The sequence below is a fragment of the Sus scrofa genome, chromosome 2, assembly GCF_000003025.6.
Source record: "Sus scrofa isolate TJ Tabasco breed Duroc chromosome 2, Sscrofa11.1, whole genome shotgun sequence".
Taxonomy (NCBI): domain Eukaryota; kingdom Metazoa; phylum Chordata; class Mammalia; order Artiodactyla; family Suidae; genus Sus; species Sus scrofa.
Genome location: NC_010444.4, coordinates 134,895,823 through 134,920,156, shown reverse-complemented (window position 1 = coordinate 134,920,156; position 24,334 = coordinate 134,895,823). Strand labels below are relative to the sequence as shown.

General features: G+C 36.7%; 1 protein-coding gene across 1 annotated transcript in view; it reads right to left on the bottom strand.

Annotated features, from left to right (window-relative positions):
- Nucleotides 1-24,334, bottom strand: part of RAD50 (RAD50 double strand break repair protein) — a 94,729-nt gene that overhangs the window by 19,032 nt on the left and 51,363 nt on the right. Inside the window, exons 14-21 of the mRNA XM_003354274.4 lie at nucleotides 21,018-21,207; nucleotides 14,105-14,231; nucleotides 13,497-13,690; nucleotides 12,306-12,416; nucleotides 11,480-11,572; nucleotides 11,283-11,396; nucleotides 9,489-9,616; nucleotides 7,376-7,600 (exon numbers count right to left, since the gene is read on the bottom strand). Coding sequence (XP_003354322.2) covers nucleotides 7,376-7,600; nucleotides 9,489-9,616; nucleotides 11,283-11,396; nucleotides 11,480-11,572; nucleotides 12,306-12,416; nucleotides 13,497-13,690; nucleotides 14,105-14,231; nucleotides 21,018-21,207 — 1,182 coding nt within the window. The remainder of the gene's footprint in view (nucleotides 1-7,375; nucleotides 7,601-9,488; nucleotides 9,617-11,282; nucleotides 11,397-11,479; nucleotides 11,573-12,305; nucleotides 12,417-13,496; nucleotides 13,691-14,104; nucleotides 14,232-21,017; nucleotides 21,208-24,334) is intronic.

Sequence of the window (24,334 nt, the reverse complement as noted above, 5' to 3'; positions counted from 1 at the left end):
GTTCCTAGTCGGATTCGTTAACCACTGAGCCACCACGGGAACTCCAAAAGATTTAGTTTAATTTTTTATCAAAACCAAGTTAAGTTATCCTGCTTTATAGTGTAAATTTTTACTGATAAAAGACAGTTCTGTGTCTTCAAATAAACTTGCCAGTAAGGACTGGGTCACCTATTCCTTAGTACTCAACAAACGTTTGGTAAGTTTACTGCATATGCAGCCTCAGCTATTAAGAACTCAAAAAACTAAAAGCCCGGAGTTCCCATTTGGCTCACCAGTAATGAACTTGACTAGCATCCATGAAGATGCAGGTTTGATCCCTGGCTTTACTCAGTGGGTTAAGGATCCAGTGTTGCCGTGAGCTGTGGTGTAGGTCACAGACATGGCTCAGATCTGGGTTTGCTGTGGCTGTGGCTGGCAGCTGCAACTCTGATTCGATCCCTAGCCTGGGAACTTTCGTACACTGCAGGTGGGGCCCTAAAAATAAATAAATAAAAAGGCTAAAAGCTTTCTTGGGGAGTTCCCGTCGTGGCACAGCAGAAACAGATCCAACTAGGAACCATGAGGTTGTGGGTTCGATCCCTGGCCTCGCTCAGTGGGTTAAAGATTTGGCATTGCTGTGAGCTGTGGTATAGGTTGTAGATGTGGCTCGGATCCCACATTTCTAAGGCTGTGGTGTAGGCTGTAGCTCCAATTCAATTCCTAGCCTGGGAACCTCCATATGTTGTGGGTGCAGCCCTAAATAGCAAGGGGGAAAAAAAAAAAAAAGAAAAAAAAAAGGCTAAAAGCTTTCTAAAGGCATATATGAGGGAGCAGGAAAGAGTAAAAAGAATTATGGAATTTTATTTTTTAAAAAGGCCAGTGGCTGCAGCCCCAATTCAATCCCAGACCTGGGACTTTCCATGTGCAGGAAGTGTAGCCCTAAGAAAGAAAGAAAAAGAAAAAAAGCAAAATTAATTAACTAATTATAAAAAGACATGTTGTCTATATATAGTCTACCAGGCAAGGATTCTTTATTAACGTCTTGTTTGGGCTCTTATTTCAAAACATTAAATTTCAACAATTTAAACTGTTGGATCTAAAAATCTAGGAGAGATTTCAATATTCAAAGAGGTTAAAAAACAAAAGTTCCTACTTGGTACAGGCATACATTTCCATGAGCCTTTCTGGACCCAAGGGGCATTATAATGCTAACCTATTCATTCAGAGTGAAAGACAGAAGACATATCCCTCCAAAAGTCATTTCAGAAGTCAAACTTAATCTAACAAAAGTCTTATTTACTTATTTCTTTAGTCATTTTAGGGCCACACGTACAGCATATTGAAGTTCCCAGGCTAGGGGTTGAATCAGAGCTGCAGCAGCCAGCTTAAACCACAGCTACAGCAACGTGGGATCCGAGCCACGTCTGCAACCTACACCACAGCTCATGGCAACATCAGATCCTTAACCCACTGAGCGAGGTCAGGGATCAAACTCGTGTCATCATGGTACTAGTTGGATTCATTACCACTGAGCCACAACAGGAACTCTCCAACAAAAACCTTATTAGTACTTATTTTAAAAAATGACTAACATAATTGGCTCACTGAGTTTTCACTTACCTTTTAAAAGACTATGTGCTTCCTCAAACTTGTACATGCCAGAGCTATGGCTAGGAGATAGATTTGTTATCATTAACTAAAAGAATCCTCACACTGAAAAGTAAGGGGTCTTCCTGTTCTCCTCAGCCTTGTGGTCTGAATGCCACTTCCTGAGGCTGGTCTGGTTCACTATGCTCTTTGCAGAAGAAACCTTAAAAGAGAAGAGACCCTGTCTGTGGAGTTCTCTTAGCATTGAGAAGATTTCCCCTTTTAGAAAACAACAATAAACAAAATCTGAGATAAGTGATAATTTCCCTGCTACAAATACCTAGACAGTTGTATAACAAAAATTACTTTATATTAGGAGTTCCCTTGTGGTGCAGTAGGTTAAGGATCTGGCATTGTCACTGCAGTGGCTCAGGTCACTGCTGTGGCATGGGTTTGATCCCTAGCATGGGAACTTCCACATGCTGTGGGCATGGCCAGAATATTATTTTATATTATAGTTGAGTTCACAAGAAAGAAAAGCAAATCCTTACATGGTGGAAACAAAGATGGAACTAAAAACCAGAATGGTCAATGCGTGATGATACTACAGATTTACTTGGTTATTCCTTTCATAAGCTAGGATTAGGTATTATCTATCACCCAGGACACAGGACGAAGTAGGGCCCAAATGAGGCAGAGAGAAGTGACTCCCAACATAAAGACCAAGACTCTTGAAGAGCTATACCAATTACCCTGAATCGAAGAGTGGAAAATTAATAAGTTGAGAGTTCAAAGTCTGAGGCAAATGCCTTACATGGATTTAAGGTTCACTGTTACACCACCAGTGTAGTTTAGGAACTCCCCAACTGAAAAACTATCAGGCCAGTGTTATCGTTGGAGTGCTTAGCAGATACAAAACTAAAATCTCTGTGTGGAAGGACATCCACACAAAAAGGTCATGAGGGTGCTTCACAGATAAAACAGCACTACAAGAAGAGTTTACAATTAAACACTACATGAAACCCAAAAAATACTTCGCTAGGCTAGAATCAGCACACAAAATAGCAGAAATAATTTCCTAAAAATATGAAATGAAACAATGGCTTTATGAATGAAAATATAAAATATGTATATTTAAAGACATAAAAGAAGGAAACAAAATACTATGGAGAAATACACTATGAAAAAAGAACAAGAATTTCTGAAAATGAAAAAATAGAACTTGGAGAAATTACAAAGACAGTCTCTTGAGCAAGTGGTGCTGGCGAAACACAACAGTTGCATATAAATCAATGAAACTAGAACACACCTTCACACCATGCACAAAGATGAACTCAAAATGGCTTAAAGACTTAAACATAAAACATGACACCATAAAACCTGTAGAAGAGAACACAGGCAAAACATTATCTGTACACATGTTTTCTTAGATGAGTCTCCTAAGGCAACAGTAATAAAAACAAAAATAAACAGATGGGACTCAATCAAACTTACAAGCTTCTGTATAGCAGAGGACACTTAAAAAAAAAAAAGGCAACTTATGGAATGGGAGAAAATCTACAAACAATGCAACTGACAAGGGCTTAATCTCCAAAATATACAAACAACTCACACAACTCAACAATAACAAAAAAAAAAAAACTCAATCAAAAACTGTCTGGAAGACCTAAAGAGACATTTCTCCAAAGAAGACAAAGGGATGGCCAGTAGACACATGAAAAGATGCTCAACATCACTATTTACCAGAGAAATGCAAATCAAAAATACAATGAGGTATCACCTCACACTGGTCAGAATGGCCATCATTAAGAAGTCCACAAATAACAAATGTTGGAGAGGGCATGGAGAAAAGGGAACCAACCCTCCAACACTGTTGGTGGGAATGTCAATTGTACAACCACTATGGAAAACAGTATGAGGTTCCTCAAAAAACTAAAACAGGACTTCCACATGATCCAGCAATCCCACTCCCGGGCAACTATCCAGATAAAATCATAATTCAAAAATATATATGCACTCCAATGTTCATTACAGCACTATTTACAATAGCCAAGACAGGGAAGCAACCTAAATGTCCAATGACAGATGAATGGATTAAGAAGATGTGGCACATATATACAATGGAATATTACTGAGCCATAAAAAGAATGAAATAATGCCATTGGGGCAACATGGATGCAACTAGAGATATTCATACTAAGTGAAATCAAAGAGAAAGACAAATACCACATGATATCATTTACATGAAGAATCTAAAATATGACAGAAATGAACCTATATACAAAACAGAAATAGACTCAGAGAGAGAATACACTTGTGGTTGCTAAAGGGAAGGAGAGGGAATGGGATGGACTGGGAGCACGGGATTAGTAGACACAAACTATTATATTTTAGAATGGATAAGCAATCAGGTCCTACTGTATAGCACAGGGAACTGTATCCAATCTCTTGGGATATACCATGATGGAAGATAATATGAGAAAAAAAATGTATATAGATTTATGACTGTACAGAAAAAAAATGTACATAAATGTATGTCACTTTGCTGTACAGTAGAAACATTGTAAATCAACTATAATAAAAAATAAATATTTAAAAACTGGCAGTATAAGCAGCAGCTAAAGAATCTGTACAATGAAAGATATTTATGGGGAAGTTACCCAGTGTATTACCAATATATGCAAGAAGGGTTAAGCAATGTGGAGGAAAGAAATGAGAAGGTTTATTTATGGCCAATGAGAAATGAAGGAGGGGAGAATAGCATGAAATGGAGAAAGGATAATATTTGAAGAGATAATACATGAGAATTTTCCAAAATTGATGAAAGCTATCAATCCTCAAATCAATAAGCATAGTTCTTGAACAGAAGTAAAAGCAAACCTACATCTAGATGCACTCTTTAAAAAATACAGAATAGGAATTCCTTAGTGGCTCAGTAGGTTAAGGATCTGGTGTTGTCACTGCTGCAAGCATGAGTTTGATCCCTGGCCCGGGAATTTCCACATGAAGCAAGCATAGCCAAAAAAAAAAAAAAAAAAAAAAAAAAAACGCAGGATAATAAAGACAAAGGAAAAATCTTAAAGGAATCAGAGGAAAAAAGGTAAATTACCTCCTAAAGGAATAATGAGAATTTTCTCAACAGTAACCACAGAAGATAAGAAAAAAAATGGAATATTTTCAAAATACTAAAAGAAAAAACAAACCTGTCAATCTAGAACTCTATGCTCAGATAAAGTATCAAGATTGAAAGCAAAGACTGAAAGATAATTTACTACAAATAATCCTTCACTGAAAAAAAAACTATTAAAAGACATATTTCGGAAAAAAAAAAAAAAAAAGGAGTTCCCATCGTGGCACAGCTGAAACAAATCCGATTAGGAACTATGAGGTTGTGGGTTCGATCCCTGGTCTTGCTCAGTGGGTTAACGATCCAGCATTGCCGTAAGCCGTGGTGTAGGTCGCAGACTCGGCTCGGATCTGGCATTGCTGTGGCTGTGGCATAGGCTGGCAGCAACAGCTCCGACTAGATGCCTAGCCTGGGAACCTCCATATGCCATGGGTTCAGCTCTAAAAAAGACAAAAAAGACCAAAAAAAAAAAAAAAAAAAAAAGAGAGAGAGAGAGAGAGAGAGAGAGAGAGAGAGAGAGAGAGAGAGGGAGAGAGAGAAACTGTACCTCAAAAGGAATGAGTGGAACTTATAAGAAATTGGTAAACATGAGGGTTTATATTCAAATAAGCACTACGAAACCACGACAATTATTACTAGTCTGGGATGATATAAAAACAAGGTAAAATGAAAATACTAGACAATAGAAACACTGCAGACAGGAGAAATTAATTAGCATTCAGAAAGAAGATAAAGCAAATCACATCAGAGCCATGGTTCTTAAATTTTGCTGTGCATCAAAATCACCTGAAGACTTATTAAAACACAGACTGCTGGGTCTTTTCCCTAACATTTCTGACCTAACAGATCTGGAGTGGAGACTTGGAATTTGAATTTCTAACAAATTCCAATATGATGCAAATAATGCTCCTCCAGAACCGCTTTGGGAACCAATGCATTTGATTTTTAGCTCAAAATATGCATGTTAAAAAATTAAAGGTAAACACCCAAATAACTAATGTATTATGTATCATTTACAACCCAATGAAGAGAAAAAGGAAGAATAAAGAAAAATAATCCCATAAAGGTCAGGGAAACAGAGAAAAAAGATATAAATAAATACCACTAAGTAATCAATTATAATGAATTAAGTGAATGGATTAAATTCACTAGTTAAAAGACAAAGATGGGCACAGTGAATAAAAACCCAAATTCTCCTATACAAGGTGGCAGTAATTAAGACAGTCTTGGTAATGGCACAGAGACAGACAAAGTGACAAATGAAACAGAATATAAAACCTAGAATCAAGCCATAAACACATGGAATTCAGATATCCGACACACAGATCATTAAGAAAAGGATAGACTACTCAATAGAGTCAGGATGACTGGTATCTCTCAGAGAAAAAATGAAATTGGATTCCTACTTCATACTGAACATAAAATTCAATTTAAAATCAAATACTTAAATGCATTTGAATGTGAAAAGCAAAACTTCAAGACTTTTAGAAGAAATTATAGGAACAGTGAAGAATTTTTTGAGACACAAAAGAGCTAACCATAGAGGAAAGATTGGTAAATTCAACTTCCTTAAAATAAAACCTGTGTATTAAAAAACTATAAGAATGTAAGATAAATATAAAAAGCTTGAGAAGGTATTTATAACACATATAACTGAAAAAGAATTAAAATGCAGAAGAGATACAGAACACCTGCAAATCAGTAAGACTACCAATAATACATTAAAAATGAGTAGAACATAAACATTTCAAAGAAGAGATAACATGCTCAAACATAAAAAGATGTTTAGTATCATTAGAAATCAAGGGACTGCAAATGAAGATCACAATGATTTACCATTTAAAATCCATTAGATTGACCAAAATTAAGAAACAGACAAAATCAATCAGAGGATGTATCAAAGAAAACCCTTAGATTCTGCCAGTGGTAAAAAACTAGTAGTTGTAAAACTAGTAGTTGTAAAACTACTTTGGAAAACAACATTATTTTGTAAAACTGAGCATACCCTGCAACCCAGCAATTTTATTTCCACCTATACTCTAGAGAATCTCTTATACCTTTGTTCCAGAAAACATGAAAAGACTGTTGGCAGAAGCAAGGGTTATATTAGTAAAGACCTGGAAACAAGCCAAGTGTCCATTTACTAGAAAATGGCATATGGCATATTTCCACAGTAGAATTCTATACATCAGTGAAAATGCATGAGCCACAGCTATAAGCAACATGAGTAAATAAAAACAAGATAAACAAAAAGGCAAATTCTAGAAGAGTATACAGAATATGATACCATTTTTTAAAAAGCTCAAAAAATATACACATGATAAAATTATTTTTTTATAAAGCAGAGAAAGCAAAAAAAATCTATGTCAGTGGTTACAGGGAGTAGGGGTGATAAATGGGTGAGATAAGGAGGAGCATACAAGAGGATGGCAATTAGCGATAATGGCAGAGTTCTTGGATTGGGTGTGGGGGGTGGGATCATGAGTGCTCCTTAATATTAATATGCTTTATAACTTCATAATTTAAGTAAGCGTGTGTGTGTGCATACAAATACATACATGTATTTTTCCATTCCTTGGTAGTATGAAATACATTTAAGTAGTAAAAAGGTAGAAAAGAAGATTAAATTATGCTAGTTGATATTGACTGCAATGGGAACCAAATCCCTAGCCCAATACTTACTGGTCAAGGGTCTTATAATAAATGTCTAGATCCTTGTTCACAAGCTCTGTTGTTCTCATAACAATCAGCATTTCCCTATACTTTTCATCAGCATCCCGAAATTGAGGTTCTCGAAGTTCTTTCTTAAAGTGAATAATTTCTTCCTCATAACCTTTCTGTCGCCCTATTGCCAAACTGTGATTTCTTTTTATATTTTCAATTTTTTCTTCCAAATTCTGATGTTCACTAGGAGGGAAAGTGACAGATGAGGATCATTTTTGGATTTTAGCAGCTGAAGTGGAAAAACCAGATTTCTTCAGATAGATAAATATCATTTATCATCCTCCTTAGTAATGAGCCTATGTTAACAGTCTCTCCTTGCTTCTTACTTAAGGCTTCAGTACTAAAGAAAATTTTCTTCCTTCCAAATCTCTGAAGCATCCACATTTTTAAATGGCTGATTTTCGTGTGCTGAATGAAGGAGACTCATAACACATGAACACTAGAAAAGTTCCTGATGTTTAGACGCTAACCTAAGTAAAGTATTCTTGATGATGAGTATTACAAATTCACAAATTTCTCATTATGAGAAATGCACAATTACCAACTCTGAGAAGTTACTAATAGGTCTCATCATTTTGCTCAGAGTATGTCAGATAAAACAGAATTTTACCTCAAACTATTTATGCAGTAATATTTACTAAAAGTTTGTATTCCTCTATGAGAACAAAATTTCTCTTCCATACATATGAAAAGCATCAATATTGACCAAAAAAGAAAAATAAACTTTTCAGATAACTTGGTAGATAATATGGATTTTAATCTATGCTTTAAAAATCTTCGTTCATTTAACAATTACTTATTAAGCATTCTCTTATTTGCTAGGCACTGCTCTCAAGTTTATGGATATCCTTACACACCTGGCCTGATTATCTGTTTTGCTGACATTTCTGTTGCATCTGGTTGAAGAAGAGTAGTTGTGCCTGGCAGTCTGAATGAATGTAAAAAGTACTGTTATGTAACAATCACAGAAGGGATTATAAAAATGTCTATTTTTCATTTTAGTAGCAAGGAATAAACAGTTTCATTTAAAAACTTCTCTATAAGCTTTACTTTTCCAACTTGGCATCAAAAGGACCAACATTACAGTGTTAAACAGCTGAGGCTTGGGAGTTAGGATATCTGGGCCACATTCCTGACTTCCATTGTAATTTCCTGTTTAAAAGATGAAGAGCTCTTCTAGTTATTAAGTCTGATTTCCTTGATAGATGAAAGAGATTTAACACAGCTAAACCAAGAGAACTTGCAATAATATAGGACTAACTATTTATTAGGTTTTAATAACTAAATTTCAATTTATTATATCCTTAGAAAAACTTAAGCATTCTTTGATTCAGATTTCTTTGTAAAGTCAAGAAAAAAAAAATGAAAAATCTAAAAGGAATGGCCAAATGATTGGGAAGCCTATATATAACCAGCTGAAATGGTTCCCAAAAGTCTATTTGGCTAGTCAACCTTTTATACCAGTCAGTCTAGTGTCTTAGCATCAACCAGGTTCTACGGAATTCCTAAGGCAACTCTAAGGCAGACAAAGCAAGAATAAAATCTTTTTTGCTGTAGCAGGCATATAGCAACTGCATAAGTACCAATAAAACCGTATGAAAGAATCAGATTAATCGCAAAAGGAAAAAAAAAACCTCTGGTTGGCACATAATTACAATTGGAACCATTTATAATGGGTCATCAATGACAAATTGCTTTGGCAGTAACTCCACTGGCAATTACAGAATGCATAAGCTCTGACCCAGAAAGGGTCCAAAGGCTATATATTCCTTATGCTTGGTGCCATTATCTCATGAAATAAGCTCACAGAAGTCTGGGAACTTGGTATTTTTAATACTGGTTATCACTGCATAGTCAATAGTATGACTATATATTATCTATTTCTTCTTCAGTAATTCAGTTTGTAAGGCCATGAAATACACTTGTATAAAAAGTGACAATCTTCCTTTAAGTCAGAAGGGACATTTAGGATGTCAGCTTAACTTCTTTTTAAAAAACATGTATTGAATATTTTTCACATTTCAATAATAAAGACCTTTCTTTGGACTAAAGACTATTTTTAAAAACATACTTTTTCATTTGTAAAACCTGCATTTGACCCATTTCCTTCAAATGCTGTTTTCTTTCTTCTTCAACCTCTTTCAGTTCTTCATTTCTTTTTCTTAAAGTAAGGTTATCCTGTAGCCACCTTTCTTGTATCTAAATGTAAATATTAAATCCATTAACAAAAATACTCAAGTTATTAACATGTACTTCAGAGTAGGCAACTGCTGACAGGTAGTCCCAAGTCTGCCTTACTTTTTTTTTCTTTGGCCATGCCCACAGCATTTGGAAGTTTTCAGGTCACGGATTGAACCTGAGCCACAGAAGTGATCTGAGCTACAGCAGCGACAATGCCAGACCCTTAACCACTAAATCTGCCTTACCTAAAAACAAGTATAACTCAGCAGAGGCAGAAGCTAGTGTGAAGGAATCTCCAAACCTGGACAAATCTAGATGGCCCATGTAAACACAAAACACAAATTTAAATGATGAGATAAAATGATATAACTAGATGTTTTAATATTTTATGCTTACACCCCACTGGATCGTCTTGCATAGGAACCTCACAATGAAGCCTACTGATCTAAAAGATCACAAGAGAGCAAGACTATTATCAAAGTCTCCCCCACAGTTTTATTTGTCTCCTAACATATGCCAAGACTGTTAGGTACTGTTAAACATGTTAGTTAAGATCTTTTTTTTTTTTTTTTTTGAGAGTTTTTTTTTTTTTTTTTTGTCTTTTGTCTTTTTGTTGTTGTTGTTGTTGCTGCTATTTCTTGGGCCGCTCCCGCGGCATATGGAGGTTCCCAGGCTAGGGGTTGAATCAGAGCTGTAGCCACCGGCCTACGCCAGAGCCACAGCAACGCGGGATCCGAGCCGCATCTGCAACCTACACCACAGCTCACAGCAATGCCAGATCGTTAACCCACTGAGCAAGGGCAGGGACCAAACCCGCAACCTCATGGTTCCTAGTCGGATTCGTTAACCACTGCGCCACGACGGGAACTCCATTAGTTAAGATCTTTACCTTCAAGTTGACAATCATACATGGCAGTAAGAGGTCTCGCAAAAACAGTACGTCTATATACTTGATGTTAAATTTTCTGGCCATTGAATTGAAAGGAAAAAAATTTTAGATTCAGCTGTTCTCATGGGAGTTCTGTTGTGGCTCTGTGATAACGACCCCAACTAGTATCCATGAGAATGTGGGTTTGATCCCTGGCCTCATTCAGTGGGTTAAGGATCCACTGTTGCCATGAACTGTGGTGTAGGTTGCAGATGTAGCTTGGATCTGGTGTTACTGTGGCTGTGGTGCAGGCCAGCAGCTATAGCTCCGATATGACCCCTAGCCTGGGAACCTCCATACGCCACAGGTGCAGCCCTAAAAAGTAAAAAAAAAAAAAAAAAAAAATTAAAAGAAGTGTTATTACTGTTTGCATTTCTAATCAATGCAAATATTAAAAATTTTAGGAGCTCCTGCTATGGCGCAGCAGAAATGAATCTGGCTAGGAACCTTGAGGTTGCAGGTTCAATCCCTGGTCTCGCTCAGTGGGTTAAGGATCTGGTGTTTGCTGTTAGCTGTGGTATAGGTCACAGATGCAGCTCCGATCCTGCGGTTGCTGTGGCTGTGGCGTAGGCCAGCAGCTACACCTTCGATTTGACCCCTAGCCTGGGACTCTCCATATGCTGTGGGTGTGGCCTAAGCAGCAAAAAAAAAAAAAAAATAATAATAATAGTAATAATAATAATTTTAAAAAAGAGAGAAAGATAAGAATGTTATTGGTATAAGTGCCACCATAAGTCATTAACAACAGAGACCTACCTTCTGTGTATCAATATCTTGTCTCATGATTCCCATTTCCTTATTAACCTTTTCTTTGTGCGTCTCACATTCACTTAGTTGAACTATTACTTTATTAAGTTCAGTTTCTTTTTGCTACAAAAAAAGAAAATTCCTTAAGCATAGGAAATAAAAATATTAACAAGTAAATCATTTTAAACTTAATAGCTTTAAATTACCTTCTTATACTCATCTTTTCCATCTTGAATATAATTTTCAATGTCTTTCACATAACCATGAATATTTTTAACCTTCTCTTTGATATCATTTATCTGTAGAAAAATATTAAATACACACTGGTTGAGACTAGGGCATTTAAGATTTATTTCCAAGGAATATCTTACACAAAGGTAACAAAAACAGTAGGAGAGTACAGTAAGTACAGTGAAACACTGACTTAGAAGTTAGAAGCCCTGCGTTCCAGTTTCCATTACCAGCCAATTTTATCTCAAGTCAAATTTTATGATCTTCCTTTAAAATCTACTGGATTATTAAAAAACAGTCTCAATTCTCAATTTCTATTTTAGATCAAGAAGCAAAATAATTTAAGTTTAATTATTATTCTAACAAAAATGTTTAATGCCAAGATAGGTCACAAATCTGAAAATACTATTTTATCATGTTTTCTTTTCTTTTTTTTTTTTGTCTTTTGTCTTTTTAGGGCCACACCTGAAGCATATGGAGTTTCCTAGGCTAGGGGTCCAATCGGAGCTGCAGCCACCAGCCTACACCACAGCCACAGCAACATGGGATCCGAGCCGCGTCTGCAACCTACATCACAGCTCATGACAATGCCGGATCCTTAACCCACTGAGTAAGGCCAGGGATTGAACCCGTGTCCTCATGGTTGCTAGCGAGGTTCAATAACCACTGAGCCACAACAGGAACTCCATATTTTATCGTTTTTCATTTCATGTTAAATACTAGTGTCCAACATGGTGCTCTGAATATAGTAATAATTTTAATATATATTTTTGATAAGTAAATATATAAATGAAATCTTACTTTATCCTGTGCTATTTTGCTGCTTGTATTTTTTTTGTTGATTAATTCTTCTTTCTCCTGCTGGAACTTTTCCAATGTTGTTTCCAAAGGGTTTACCTGCTCTTTAGCATCCTAAAAATATAAAAAATATAAAGTCTTTTATAACAATCCATTATCCCATTTCAGGTGTTAGACTTTCTAGTCCTAATAAAGTCACTTTTCACGTACCAGTCTTTAAAAATCAACTCATTTACTCCTTCCAGCTATCCTATAAGGTACCATTATTTTCAAGTTATATTTTGAGATGAGCAGAGGAATGATTTGTCCAAGGTCCCAAAAGCCAATAAATGAAAGAGCCAGGATTCAAATCCCACCTAGATCCAGATGCTACGCTATGCCACATCAGACACTGCTATGCTATACTGCGTCAGACACTGACTTGATTCTTAGTCTATGCCATGTGCTCCTAATTATATGAGCATGTGGCTTTAGGTTTAGATTTTTATGCGTTTGTAGGGGCCCACATCAGCTCTGCGTGACTGAAGAATGGTTTAATGTCAAAGAGCATTATAAGCAGTAAAATATATAAAGGTAAGGTGGTTCTACTATTTTATATCATACTCTGTGCCTCTGATATTTTGTAACCCCAAAACACTTAAGAAAGTAATGAGTAACAGATTCAGTAATATATTTAGTGCTACTGAATGTGCACAATTAGGTAAAACTAGATGAGATCACTTCCAAAACTTCAAAATTTAATTTGTTGGGTCTTAAGTTTGATTAATCTAGATGAGGGTTGCCCAATGGGCTCCATTCCATGTGTCAATTAAGTGTCTGCTCACTCTAGTGGGAAATACTTGAGACCACATCTGGACTCAAAGAGAAAAAGTGTCTGAGAGGCAGTGCTGCCATGGACAAAGGATTTTTGTAGATAAGACAAACCTCCCAAACAAGCAGGAATCCTTATATGGAGTTAACCAGCCATCACTTGATGACCTCCAGTGACAGGAAGTTCACTACTTAACCAGGTAGCCAGTTCCTTCTTATTATGGCTAACAGATCTTTTCTTAGAAATCTTAATATATTAATACAAGCTCTATACACCATTTTCATTTGGCCCTCACAATAACCACAGCTCCGGCAACTGCATCACTAAAGAGCATTTTACATATCTGAACTATTCTTAAAAACAAATATATATGACTTTTTAACCTTTATTTCTCTTTGTAAGGACTGAACTTCAGTAGATAATTCCACAGTCTGCTCCTCCAGTTGCTGACGGCGCTGCAAATTAGTAGATATCTGAAGTTTCTCTGACTTAAGCTCATTTGTGGTACTTTTTAGGTGTTGAATCTGTTCCTGCTGGTCCTGTATAAGCTTTCGATTCAGTTCAATCTTACTGGCAACTGTTTGAAAACATATTGATACAGTGATTAATGTAATACTATAAGCACTGTCCTTTCAGTTTTATAGGTCTGTGGCATTCACAAAGGTTGAGTTTCTTGGGTCCCACCTACTGCAACAAAAATGCCACAAGAGTCCATCCAGCCCCCCAAACCTGCTTGTCATACCCTCCTGTACACCCACAGGAGAGGCTCACAGGACAGGTATGATTGAAAAACAGTATAGCTCATCTGTTACTCATCATTCAAAATCTATCATTCAAAATTTGTTCTGCAAAGAAGGGAAACAAAGAAGAGCTGCTTTTGAGAAAAGAGACCAAACATACTGCGGACTGCAAGAAAGTTTCTCACCCACATAAACAGTTACACATATGCTGGGAATGTTGCAGTCTTTATGAGGAAAACACATGGTATTACCTGTATCTAGTTTGTGCTGTTTTTCTTGTTTTTCCTGGTTTACTTGTTGAATAGTTCTATGCAAATCTACTCCTTGGAGCTTAGCTGCTTGTTGTGCGATTTTTCTTTCAACATCTTTAAGTTCCAGCTTAAGAATAAATCAAAATTATTTGCTTTAAGAAACTTACATTATCATTATTCAAAATCTTTAAAAATTAACAGCTTTTACTTATTTTTAAAATCTAATTTGTAAATGCTCTCAAAGAATTTCAACAAATTTTAATAGGATAAAAATTAATTTTATGATGAAATTAAATTTTGTAAATAAAAGGAAGCTGACTAAAAAAAGTAAACAAGACTTTTTAAATTTTATTTTTAAAAATGTATTATAGTTGATTTACAATGTTCTATCAATTTCTGCTGTACAGCAAAGTGACCCAGTTATACATAAATATACATTCTTATTCTCATATTATCATCCAGCATGTTCCATCACAAATGACTGGATATAGTTCCCTGTGCTACACAGCAGGACCTCATTGCTTATCCAGTCCAAATGCAATAGTTTCCAACTATTAACCTCAAATTCTCAGTGCATCCCACTCCCTCCTTCCATCCCCTTGGCAACCATAAGTCTGTCTCCATGTCCATGAATTTGTTTCTTTTCTGTAGATAGGTTCATTTGTGCCATATATTAGATTCCACATATAAGTGATATCATATGGTATCTTTCTGAGTTACTTCACTTAGTATGAGAAACTCTAGTTTCATCCATATTGCTGCAAATGGCATTATTTTCTTTTTTATGGCTGAGTAGTATTCCATTGTGTATATGTACCATGCCTTAATCCATTCACCTGTATATGAACATTTAGGTTGTTTCCAGGTCTTGGCTATTGTGAATAGTGTTGTAATGAAGATAGAGGTGCATGTATTTTTTTGAATGAAAGTTTTGTCCCAATATATGCCTAGGAATGGGGCTGCTGGATCATATAGTAGTTCTACATTTAATTTTCTGAGTTACTTCCACACTGTTTTCCATACTGGTTGTACTAATTTACAATCCCACCAACAGTGCAGGATTTCCTTTCTCCACACCCCCTCCAACATTTGTTATTTGTGACTTATTAATGATAGCCATTCTGACTGGCTGAGGTGGTACCTCATTACAGTTTTGATTCACAATTCTCTAATAATTAGCAGTGTCAAGCATTTTTCCATGTGCCTAGTGGCCATTCCTATGTCTTCTTTAAGGAATGTCTATTTAGGTCTTCTACCCATTTTTAAATTAAGTTTTTGTTTTGGCTGTTGAGGTATAAGAGCTGTTTGTATATTTTGTAGATTAAGCCTTTGTAAGGTGCATTGTTTGCAAATATTTTCTCCCATTTCGTAGGTTGTTTTTTTGGTGATTGCCCTTGCTTGCTGTGCAAAAGTTTATAAGTTTGATTAGGTCCTATCTATTTTTATTTCTATTGCCTTGGCATAACATTTGTATGGTTGATGTCAGAGAATGTTTTGCCTATGTTCTCATCTAGGAGTTATATGGTGTCTTGCCTTACATTTAAGTCTTTAAGCTATTTTGAGTTTATTTTCTTGCGTGGTGTGAGGGTATGTTCTAGTTCCAATGATTTACATGCAGATGTCCAGTTTTCCCAGCACCACTTGCTGAAGAGACTTTTCCCCATTTATATTCTTGCCTCCTTTGTTGAAGATTAATTGACCATAGGTGTCTGAGTTTATTTCTGGGTCTCTATTCTGTTTCATTGGTCTGTATGTCTGTTTTTTCTACCAGTACCACACTGTCTTAATTACTATAGCTTTGTAGTATTGTCTGAAGTCTGGGAGAGTTATGCCTCCTGCTTTCCCCTGCTCCCCAAGATTGCTTTGGCAATTCTGGGTCTTCTAAGGTTCCATATAAATTTTTGGATTATTCTCATTCTGTGAAAAATGTCATGAGTAATTTGATGGGCACTGCATTAAACCTGTAGATTGCTTTGGGTAGTATGGCCACTTAAATTCTTCCACTCCAGGAGCATGGAATATCTTTTCATTTCTTTGAATCCTCTTTTACTTTCCTTGATTGATGTTTTATATTTCTCCGCATGTAAGGCTTTCACCTCCTTGGTCAGGTGTATTCCTAGGTATTTTTTAGGGTGTGATTTTAAAAGGTGTTGTATTTTTATATTCTTTTTCTAATATTGCATTCTAAGTATATGGAAATGCAATCAATTTCTGAATGTTAGTCTTATATCCTGCTACTTTGCTGAATTAATTGATGAGATCAAGTAGTTTTTGTGTGGAGTCCTTAGGATTTTCTATATATAGTGTCATGTCATCTGTATACAGTGACAATTTTACCTTTTCTTCCAATCTGGATACCTTTTATTTGTTTGTCTGACTGCTGTGGCTAGGACTTCCAATACTATGTTGAATAAAAGTGGCAACAGTGGCCATCCTTGTCTTGTTCCAGATTTTAGGGGGAGGTTTCAACTTTTCTCTATTGGGTATTATATTGGCTGTGGGTTTGAAATAGATGGTTTTTATTATGTTAAGGTATGTTCTCTCTATTCCCTCTTGGTTAAGCGTTTTTAATCATGAGTGAATGTTGGATTCTGTCAAATGCTTTTCCTCCATCTACTGAGATGACCATGTGGTTTTTAAGTTTTCTTTTGTTAATATGGTATATGACATTGAATGATTTGCATATGTTGAACCATGCCTGTGAACTTGGGATGAATCCCACTGGGTCATGGTGTATGATTTTTTTTATGTATTGGATTCAGTTGGCTAAAATTTTGCTGAGAATTTTTGCATCTCTATTCATCAGAACTTTCTTTTTTTGGTAGTATCTTTGTTATTAGGCTTTGATATTAGGGTGATGGTGGCTTCAGAGAATGTCTTTAGGATTATTCCTTCTTCAACCTTTTGGAAAAGTTTAAGAAGAATGGGTATAAGTTCTTTGTATGTTTGGTAGAATCTGCCTGTGAAGCCATCTGGTCCTAGATTTTCTATTTGTAGGGAGTATTTTTATTATATATTCAATTTCATTTCCAGTGATCAGTCTGTTCAACCATCTATTATTTCTTCTTGATTTAGTTTTGGCAAGCTCTATGTCAATTTCTTCTAGGTCATCCAATTTGTTGGCATATAATTGTTCATGGTATTTTCTTACAGTTTTTTTATATTTCTGCAGTATCTGTTGAGATTTCTTTTTCATTTCTTACTTTGAGTTCTTTCTTTCTTCTTGGTGAGGCTGGTCAGAGGTTTGTCAATTTTGTTTACCCTTTCAAAAAACCAGTTCTTAGTTTTATTGATTTTTTTTTGTTTTCTACATTTCTATTTTATTGGTTTCCTCTCTGATCTTTATGATTGCCTTCCTTCTGCTGACTTTAGGGGTTTTTGTTCTTTCTCTGATTCTCTTAGATGGTAGGTTAGGTTGGTGATTTCAGATTTTTCTTCTTTTTTGAGGAAGGCCTGTATTGCTATGAACTTTCCTCTAGGAACTGCTTTTGTGGTGTCCCATAGATTTTGAATGGTTGTATTATCTTCATTATCATTTGTCTTAAGGTATGTTTTAATTTCCTGTTTGATTTCCTCATTGACTCATTGATTTTTCTGTAGCATGTTTAGTCTCCATGTAGTCAGTTTTTTCTCATTTCCTTTCCAGTGGTTGCTTTCTAGTTTCATGACATTGTGGTCAAAGAAGATACTTGAAATAGTTTCTATATTCTTAGATTTGTTGAGGTTAGTTTTGTGCCCCAGTATGTAGTCCATCCTTGAGAATGTTCCATGTGCACTTGAAAAGAAAGTATATTCTGATTTTTTTGGATGTAATGTCCCGAAAATGTCAATTAGGTCTAACTTTTCTACCATGTCATTTAGGATCTGTTGCCTTATTGATTTTCTGTCTAGAGGATCTGTCCAATGATTTGAGTGTGGTGTTAAAACTCTATTATTATTGTAGTCTCATCAATTTCTCATTATATGTCTGTTAGTATTTGTTGTATGTATCTGGATGCTCCTATATTAGGGGCATGTATATTGATGATTGTAATATCCTCTTCTTGAATTGAGTGTTTTATCATTGTGTCCTTCTTTGTCTTTATGTCCTTTGTTTTAAAGTTTATTTTGTCTGATATGAGTACTGAAACTCCTGCTTTCCTGTCTTTTCCATTCACATAAAATATCTTTTTCGCATCCCCTCACTTTCAATTTCTCTATGTCCTCTGCCCTAAGGCAAGTCTCTTGTAGGCAGCATATTGTAGGCTCTTATTTTTTTGTCTAGTCTACCATTCTGTGTCTTTTGATTGGAGCATTCAGTCCATTGACATTTAAGATAATTATTGATAAATATGTATTTACTGTCATTTTAAACTTTGTTTTCCTGTTGATTCTGTTTCTCCTTGGTTACTTTCTTTCTTTGGTTGGATCATTTTCTTTTATCTTATGCCTGTGTCTTCTTTTTAGTTCTTGTGAATGCATTTTTTTGGTTTTGATTTGTGGTGCCCTGTTTTTCAAGTATGTTAACCCCTTCCTTTGTTTGCTTTAGCCTTATTGTCATATGGGCTCAAACACATTCTTAAAAAAAAGAGTCAGTCTAGATTTTACTTTCTTTCCCCACACTTTATGATTTTCATGTTCTTTTTTCACATCTCCATGTTTCATCCTTTTGCTGTTCCTTGTGTTTTTCATTGCTTTTAAAAAGTTTTTTTTTCTTTTAGATCTTTATACAGGCTTAAGTGGTTGCTTTCCAACTGTGGGTTTCTCCATCCTGTATCTTCTTACTTCTTCCTTATTTAGGGGAGAACTTTCAATATTTTAGAATGGGTTTAGTATTGCTGTACTTTTTCAATTTTTGTTTGTTGGAGAAATTATTTTAAATGATATTTTTCTTCTATTTTAAATATTTTATTCTATTTTAAATGATATTCTTGCTGGGTAGAGTATTCTAGGCTGCAGCATTTTCCCTTTTAGAACTTTGAATATATCTTGCCTGGACTGTAGTGTTTCTGCAGAGAAATCAGCTGATAGCCTTATGGGGGTTTCCTTATAATTAACTTTTGTTTTCCTCTTGCTGCCTTTAGATTTCTCTTTTAACTTTCGCCATTTTTATTATATGTCTTGGTGTGGGGCTGTTTGGGTTCAACTTGTGTGGGGCCTTCTGTGCTTCCTGATTGTTATCTGTTTCCTTTAGATTCAGAACGTTTTCAGACATAATTTCCTCAAATATATTTTCAATCCTTTTCTTCTCCTTCTGGAATCCCTATTATGCACAGATTGACCGGCTTTCATATATTTTCATTTGGTTTTCTGTCTGCTGTCCTGATTGGATGATTTCCATTATTCTATCTTCTGAGCCACTCATTTGTTCCTCTGCATTATTCATTCTGCTCTTCAGTGCCTTTAACTCAGCTTGTGTCTCTGCAAATGAATTTAAAAATTTTTCTTGGCTCCTCCTATTTCAAGTTCCTTTCTAAAGTAATCTGCATTACTGTTCATAGTCACTCTTAATTCCTTCATTACTTTCACCATCTCCTTTTTGAACTTGGTGTCTGTTAGACTGCAGAGATCTGTTTCATCATTTACTCCTTCAGGGGACTTCTCTTCTCTTGACTGGGCATGGTTCCTGAGCTTCTTTATTTTGCTTACATTTTTCTTATTTTCTACTTCCTGTGGGTGCTTCCAGGGAGGTGGAGGCAACAGGCAGGGGTAGTAGCCAGTGATAGGTTGCTGGGCCCGACAGTGGCAAGGACCCTTGGGAAGGTGGCACAAGCTGTTTGTGATTACAGGACCCTGGGAAGCTATAGTGGCAACAGCAGGGCATGTGCATTCCCAGGGGAGTGAGAGCAACAGGTGGGACTTGGTTGCAGGGGCCTCTTCTGCAGTGACTCCTGAGGTGACCGGGGCCACAGGTAGTGCCTGTTCACACACCTCAGTGGTGGCAGGCCACACCCACCTCTAGAGTCTGAGATGGCTGCAGCTAGTTGACCCCACCACCCTTAGTCCGCACAAGAGATGCTCTGCTGCCGGAGAGCACCTGTGTGCATAGAGCAAAGTATTACTATGGCAGTTCCACTCTTCTTCCTCTTACTCTCCCCAGCAATGGCACTTGCTTTTCCTGTGGGCCCAGGTCTCCTCCCAGGTTCCCTCAGCTGTGGTGCTCTGCTCCCCAGCCCTTGGCACACCACTCCCTAGCCCCTCAGGCTGTCTCCACACAACTAACCCTAGTCTTCTTCCCAGAACTGACTTTTGGAGCCTGAATCTCAGCGCCCAGCCCCCGCCTGAGCATCTCAGGCTGTGGTGTCTGGAGGCAGTGGTACTGATGGTCTGTTCAGCACTCTCTCTGCTTTGCCCTCCTCAGACCAGCTGCTGTTTCTTCTCTGAGGCTTTGAGATTTTCCCCATCTCGCTGATCTCCTTGTCAGTTAGGTGCCTCCCAGCGTGTGGGTTCCTTTCTTCTTCCACAGTTCCCACTCAAGAGTGGTGGTCCTGTCCTGATTCCTTTTTCTATTTTTCCCCCCTTTTGCTCTACCCAGTTATGTGGAAGGTTTCTTGCCCCTTCTGGAGGTTTAAGGTCTTTAGCTGGAGTTCAGGAGATGTTCTGTGCAAATTGTTCTACGTGTAGATGGGTTTGTTGGTTTGGTTTTTTTTTTTTTTTGATGTTTGTGGGAGAAAGTGAGCACCATGTCTTATTTCTCTGCCATCCTGATCCCGCTGCTAAGAGTACTTCTTAATTCTCATAATTAATGAATTTAAAAATCTAAACTCAGGAATATAAGCTAAGCAGTTACTTCCTAAGACTACCTGAAATTCAGGACAGAGAACTCTAAACACAGTCTGTATCAGAATTCTAGCTTCTATCTGTAACACTCACATTTCACATTCAAATCACCATGAAACAAGTTTTATTTTGCCTTAAACTACAGTAAACCTACCTGGAACCTCTCCATAATTGTAACATCAGTCAGACACACTTTAGCACTTTCTTCTTCAGGTATTATTGCACCCAAAAGTGTATCCTGTTCTTCTATGTCAATCTTTAGGCTCTGTATATCTCTGTTCACATTCTGCAGTTTGTTTCTTAATGCTGGTATTTCCTTCTCCTTCAAATCAATTATGCTTTGCCTTCACAGAAAACACACAAATAAAAATAAGCAATCTAATGTTTTCTCATAATGAGGCTGAAGTTATGTATTCAGGGCAATAATATGATAGAAGTGATGTTGTATACTTCTCAGGGCATCATTTCGGTGGTTACACGATGTCAGTATGTTAATCTTAGTTAAGACAGTGTCAGCCAGATTTATCCAGTGTAATGTTACTATTTTTTTCTGTGTAACCAGTAAGTACCTTAGGAGAAATACATTAAAGACAATGTAAATATCCTGTTTCTCTTTGAAGCTTTGTCCACTGATTTTACTATCTCTTAACAGGTCTTTCCAACCCATGTCCTCAGAGGCCACCTCCCGGCTGAGCCATGACGGGAATTCTCTATGTTGGTAGATCTTGACTGCAACAATTTTTGCTGAAACATTGCCAAAGACAAAAAGTTGTTAAAGACTGCAGGAGACTAAGGAGAAATAGCAAGTAGATGCAATGTGGGGATCCTGAAATAGAAAAAGGACATTAAAGGAAAGACTGCTAAAATTCAAATACGGTTTATAGTTAATTATACCAATGTTAACTTTTTAATTTTGATAACCATATTACAGTTACATAAATTGTGAACACCAGGAGAAGCTGGGGGAAGGATATATGTGAATTCTCTGCACCATTTTCATTATTTTTCTGTAAGTCTAAAACTATTTCAAAATTAAAAGTTTTTAAAATGATGGAAGGATGGATGGAAGGAAGGAAGGAAACCACTAAGTCAAATGCTACTTGGGTTTATGTTACAACCCACTTTACTAATGAATTACCACCCCCGTAGCAGGTATTGGCCCCACACCTATTTCTGTTGACACCACTGAAATAATAAAACTTGCATTTAATCTTAGGGAAAAAAAAGCTATGAAAAGCCTATTTCAGAAAAATTCAAAATTCTTAACTGAAATTAAATTAGTATGGGGAGTTCATGCTATGGTACAGTGGGTTGAATCTGAATGAAGTAGCTTGGGTTACTACGGTAGCACAGGTTCAAAGGGTCTGATGTAGCTGCACCATAGGTAGCAGCTTTCATACACCATGGGTGGCCATTAAAAAAATAGTATAACAGGTTAAATTGGTTTCTAAAGGGATTCTTATAATAAACTAGAAATTCAAGTTAGCTCTTATATACTGTTACTATTTAATGCTTTTTTAAAAATTCTACACTGTGACCAAAAAATGCCAACCTGAACTAATCTGCGGTGATATAAGACTTGTAATTTTTTATAAGAGAACAATGAAAAAAATTCCCTGAATAAATATGAAAGTACACAGATTATAAGTAATTCCATGCTCACATTACTACCTGATGTTAGAGACCAGAAGTTGGTCTTAAGTTATGTACTCAGTACTTAAAAAGTAACAAGGCTATGATGGCCTACTGAGTCAAGCATTCACTTGACTGGGACATCTTTTTGGAGAACTACAAGCATCTATTCAATTTTAGCCCCACTTTTACATTTTCACATGCACATAAAAAAACCCTTTTGATGCCGTCCAGGTTTTAGTGCTTTCTTTTTTGATGATTACCTAAGATGCTAAAATAAGTATTCTAAGAAACAGTAAAGACATTTCCTGAGAATGGGCTACTGAGATCTATTAGGGTTTTCTGTTTTATTTTTAAAATTTTTCAGAAACTCAATTTTGTAACAACATTCTTTTTCCAAGGGGATTTTATGTAAAAAGGACCAACAAAGATATAGTGCTAAAAAAAAAACTGGGAGAAATAGGGAAAAAATATTGTTTTTATTTAAATGAAGTATTATAAAAGTGAAACCAAGTCAGAACTAAGAAAAATGATGAACAGGTACATTTCATCTGAGATTTCATTCACGATAGCTGTCTTTATTTAAGTGTTGGTGAATTTGGTGTTTTAAATGAAAATATATTTCCCTCCAAGAGGATAAGCAAGATCTGGCTCCTGACAACCTCTATAAGCATATCTTCAACCACTTTCCCCTTTGGCCATCAGGTCACACATGCCTCAGGGATTTTATACTGCCTGGAATGTACTTCTCCTGGACAACTGCACGGCTAGCTCCCTCATGACTTGGCTCAGGTCTCCATTCAAATGCCACCTTCATCAGCAACAACCCCCCCCCCCACCAGTCTCAGGTGCTCTCTATTGCTATATCTGGATAGATTTTTCTCCATGATACTGATCATCATCTGACAGACTAAATATTTGCTTTTCTAGCTTCAACTTACTTTGCTTTTGGTAACCGGAATGGCACACTCGAGTATTAGGGTACTGTGTGGATTAAAGTGGGCTACAAATACTGTCATACTCCTCCCATTGAAAAGCTGGAATCTGTGTCCCATCATCAAAATCTTGGCAGGTTCTGTGACTACTGCGACCCAGAGAAAACAGCAGAAGTAACACTGCCAGTTTCTGGGTACAGGCCTTAAGACATTTGCTCTTAGGATACTCCCTTTGGTAGTCCAGCCACTCTCCTGCCAAAAGCCCAAGACACTGGTGGAGGCTATGTGAAGGCATTCTGCTTGACACCAATGGGTGAGCTCCTGCCAGTCATGAGTAAGGTATCTTGAACCTCCAGTCCAGCAGAGCCTTGAAAAGACTGCAGCCAACATTAGACTGCAACTGCATAAAAGACCTCAAGTGAGAACCACCTAGCCAAGCCCAGTCATTCCACAGAACCACAAATGATCATAATAAATCACTGTTTTGGCATACCAGGTTTTGAAAAGGCTTGTCATGCAGTAATAAATGAAACACACACTATACAGTTCTCATTCATTAAGCAAACAGTTACCAAACTTACAATACACGAGGAACTGTGGAGATACAACAATGAATAAGCTATGCACCTTACACGGACAAGGGGAGTTGCGACGGCAAGGGCCCTAAAATATAATACAATGTTGATTTCTGCTGTTGATAATTGATCAGTTTGACCCAGACCTAAGCTCGCATTTCCCCTACAGGCACTTTCTACCAACTTCAAATTTTATCTTTTATTTGATCTTTCTCCTTTCAAGATCCTGCCTTACTCCTCTCCTTTTCATTCTTAAATTGCTGCTTTTGTCTCCTTATGACATGCTCTCTGTAGCCCCCCAAAATCTGTTTTTCATCATTGATTATTAG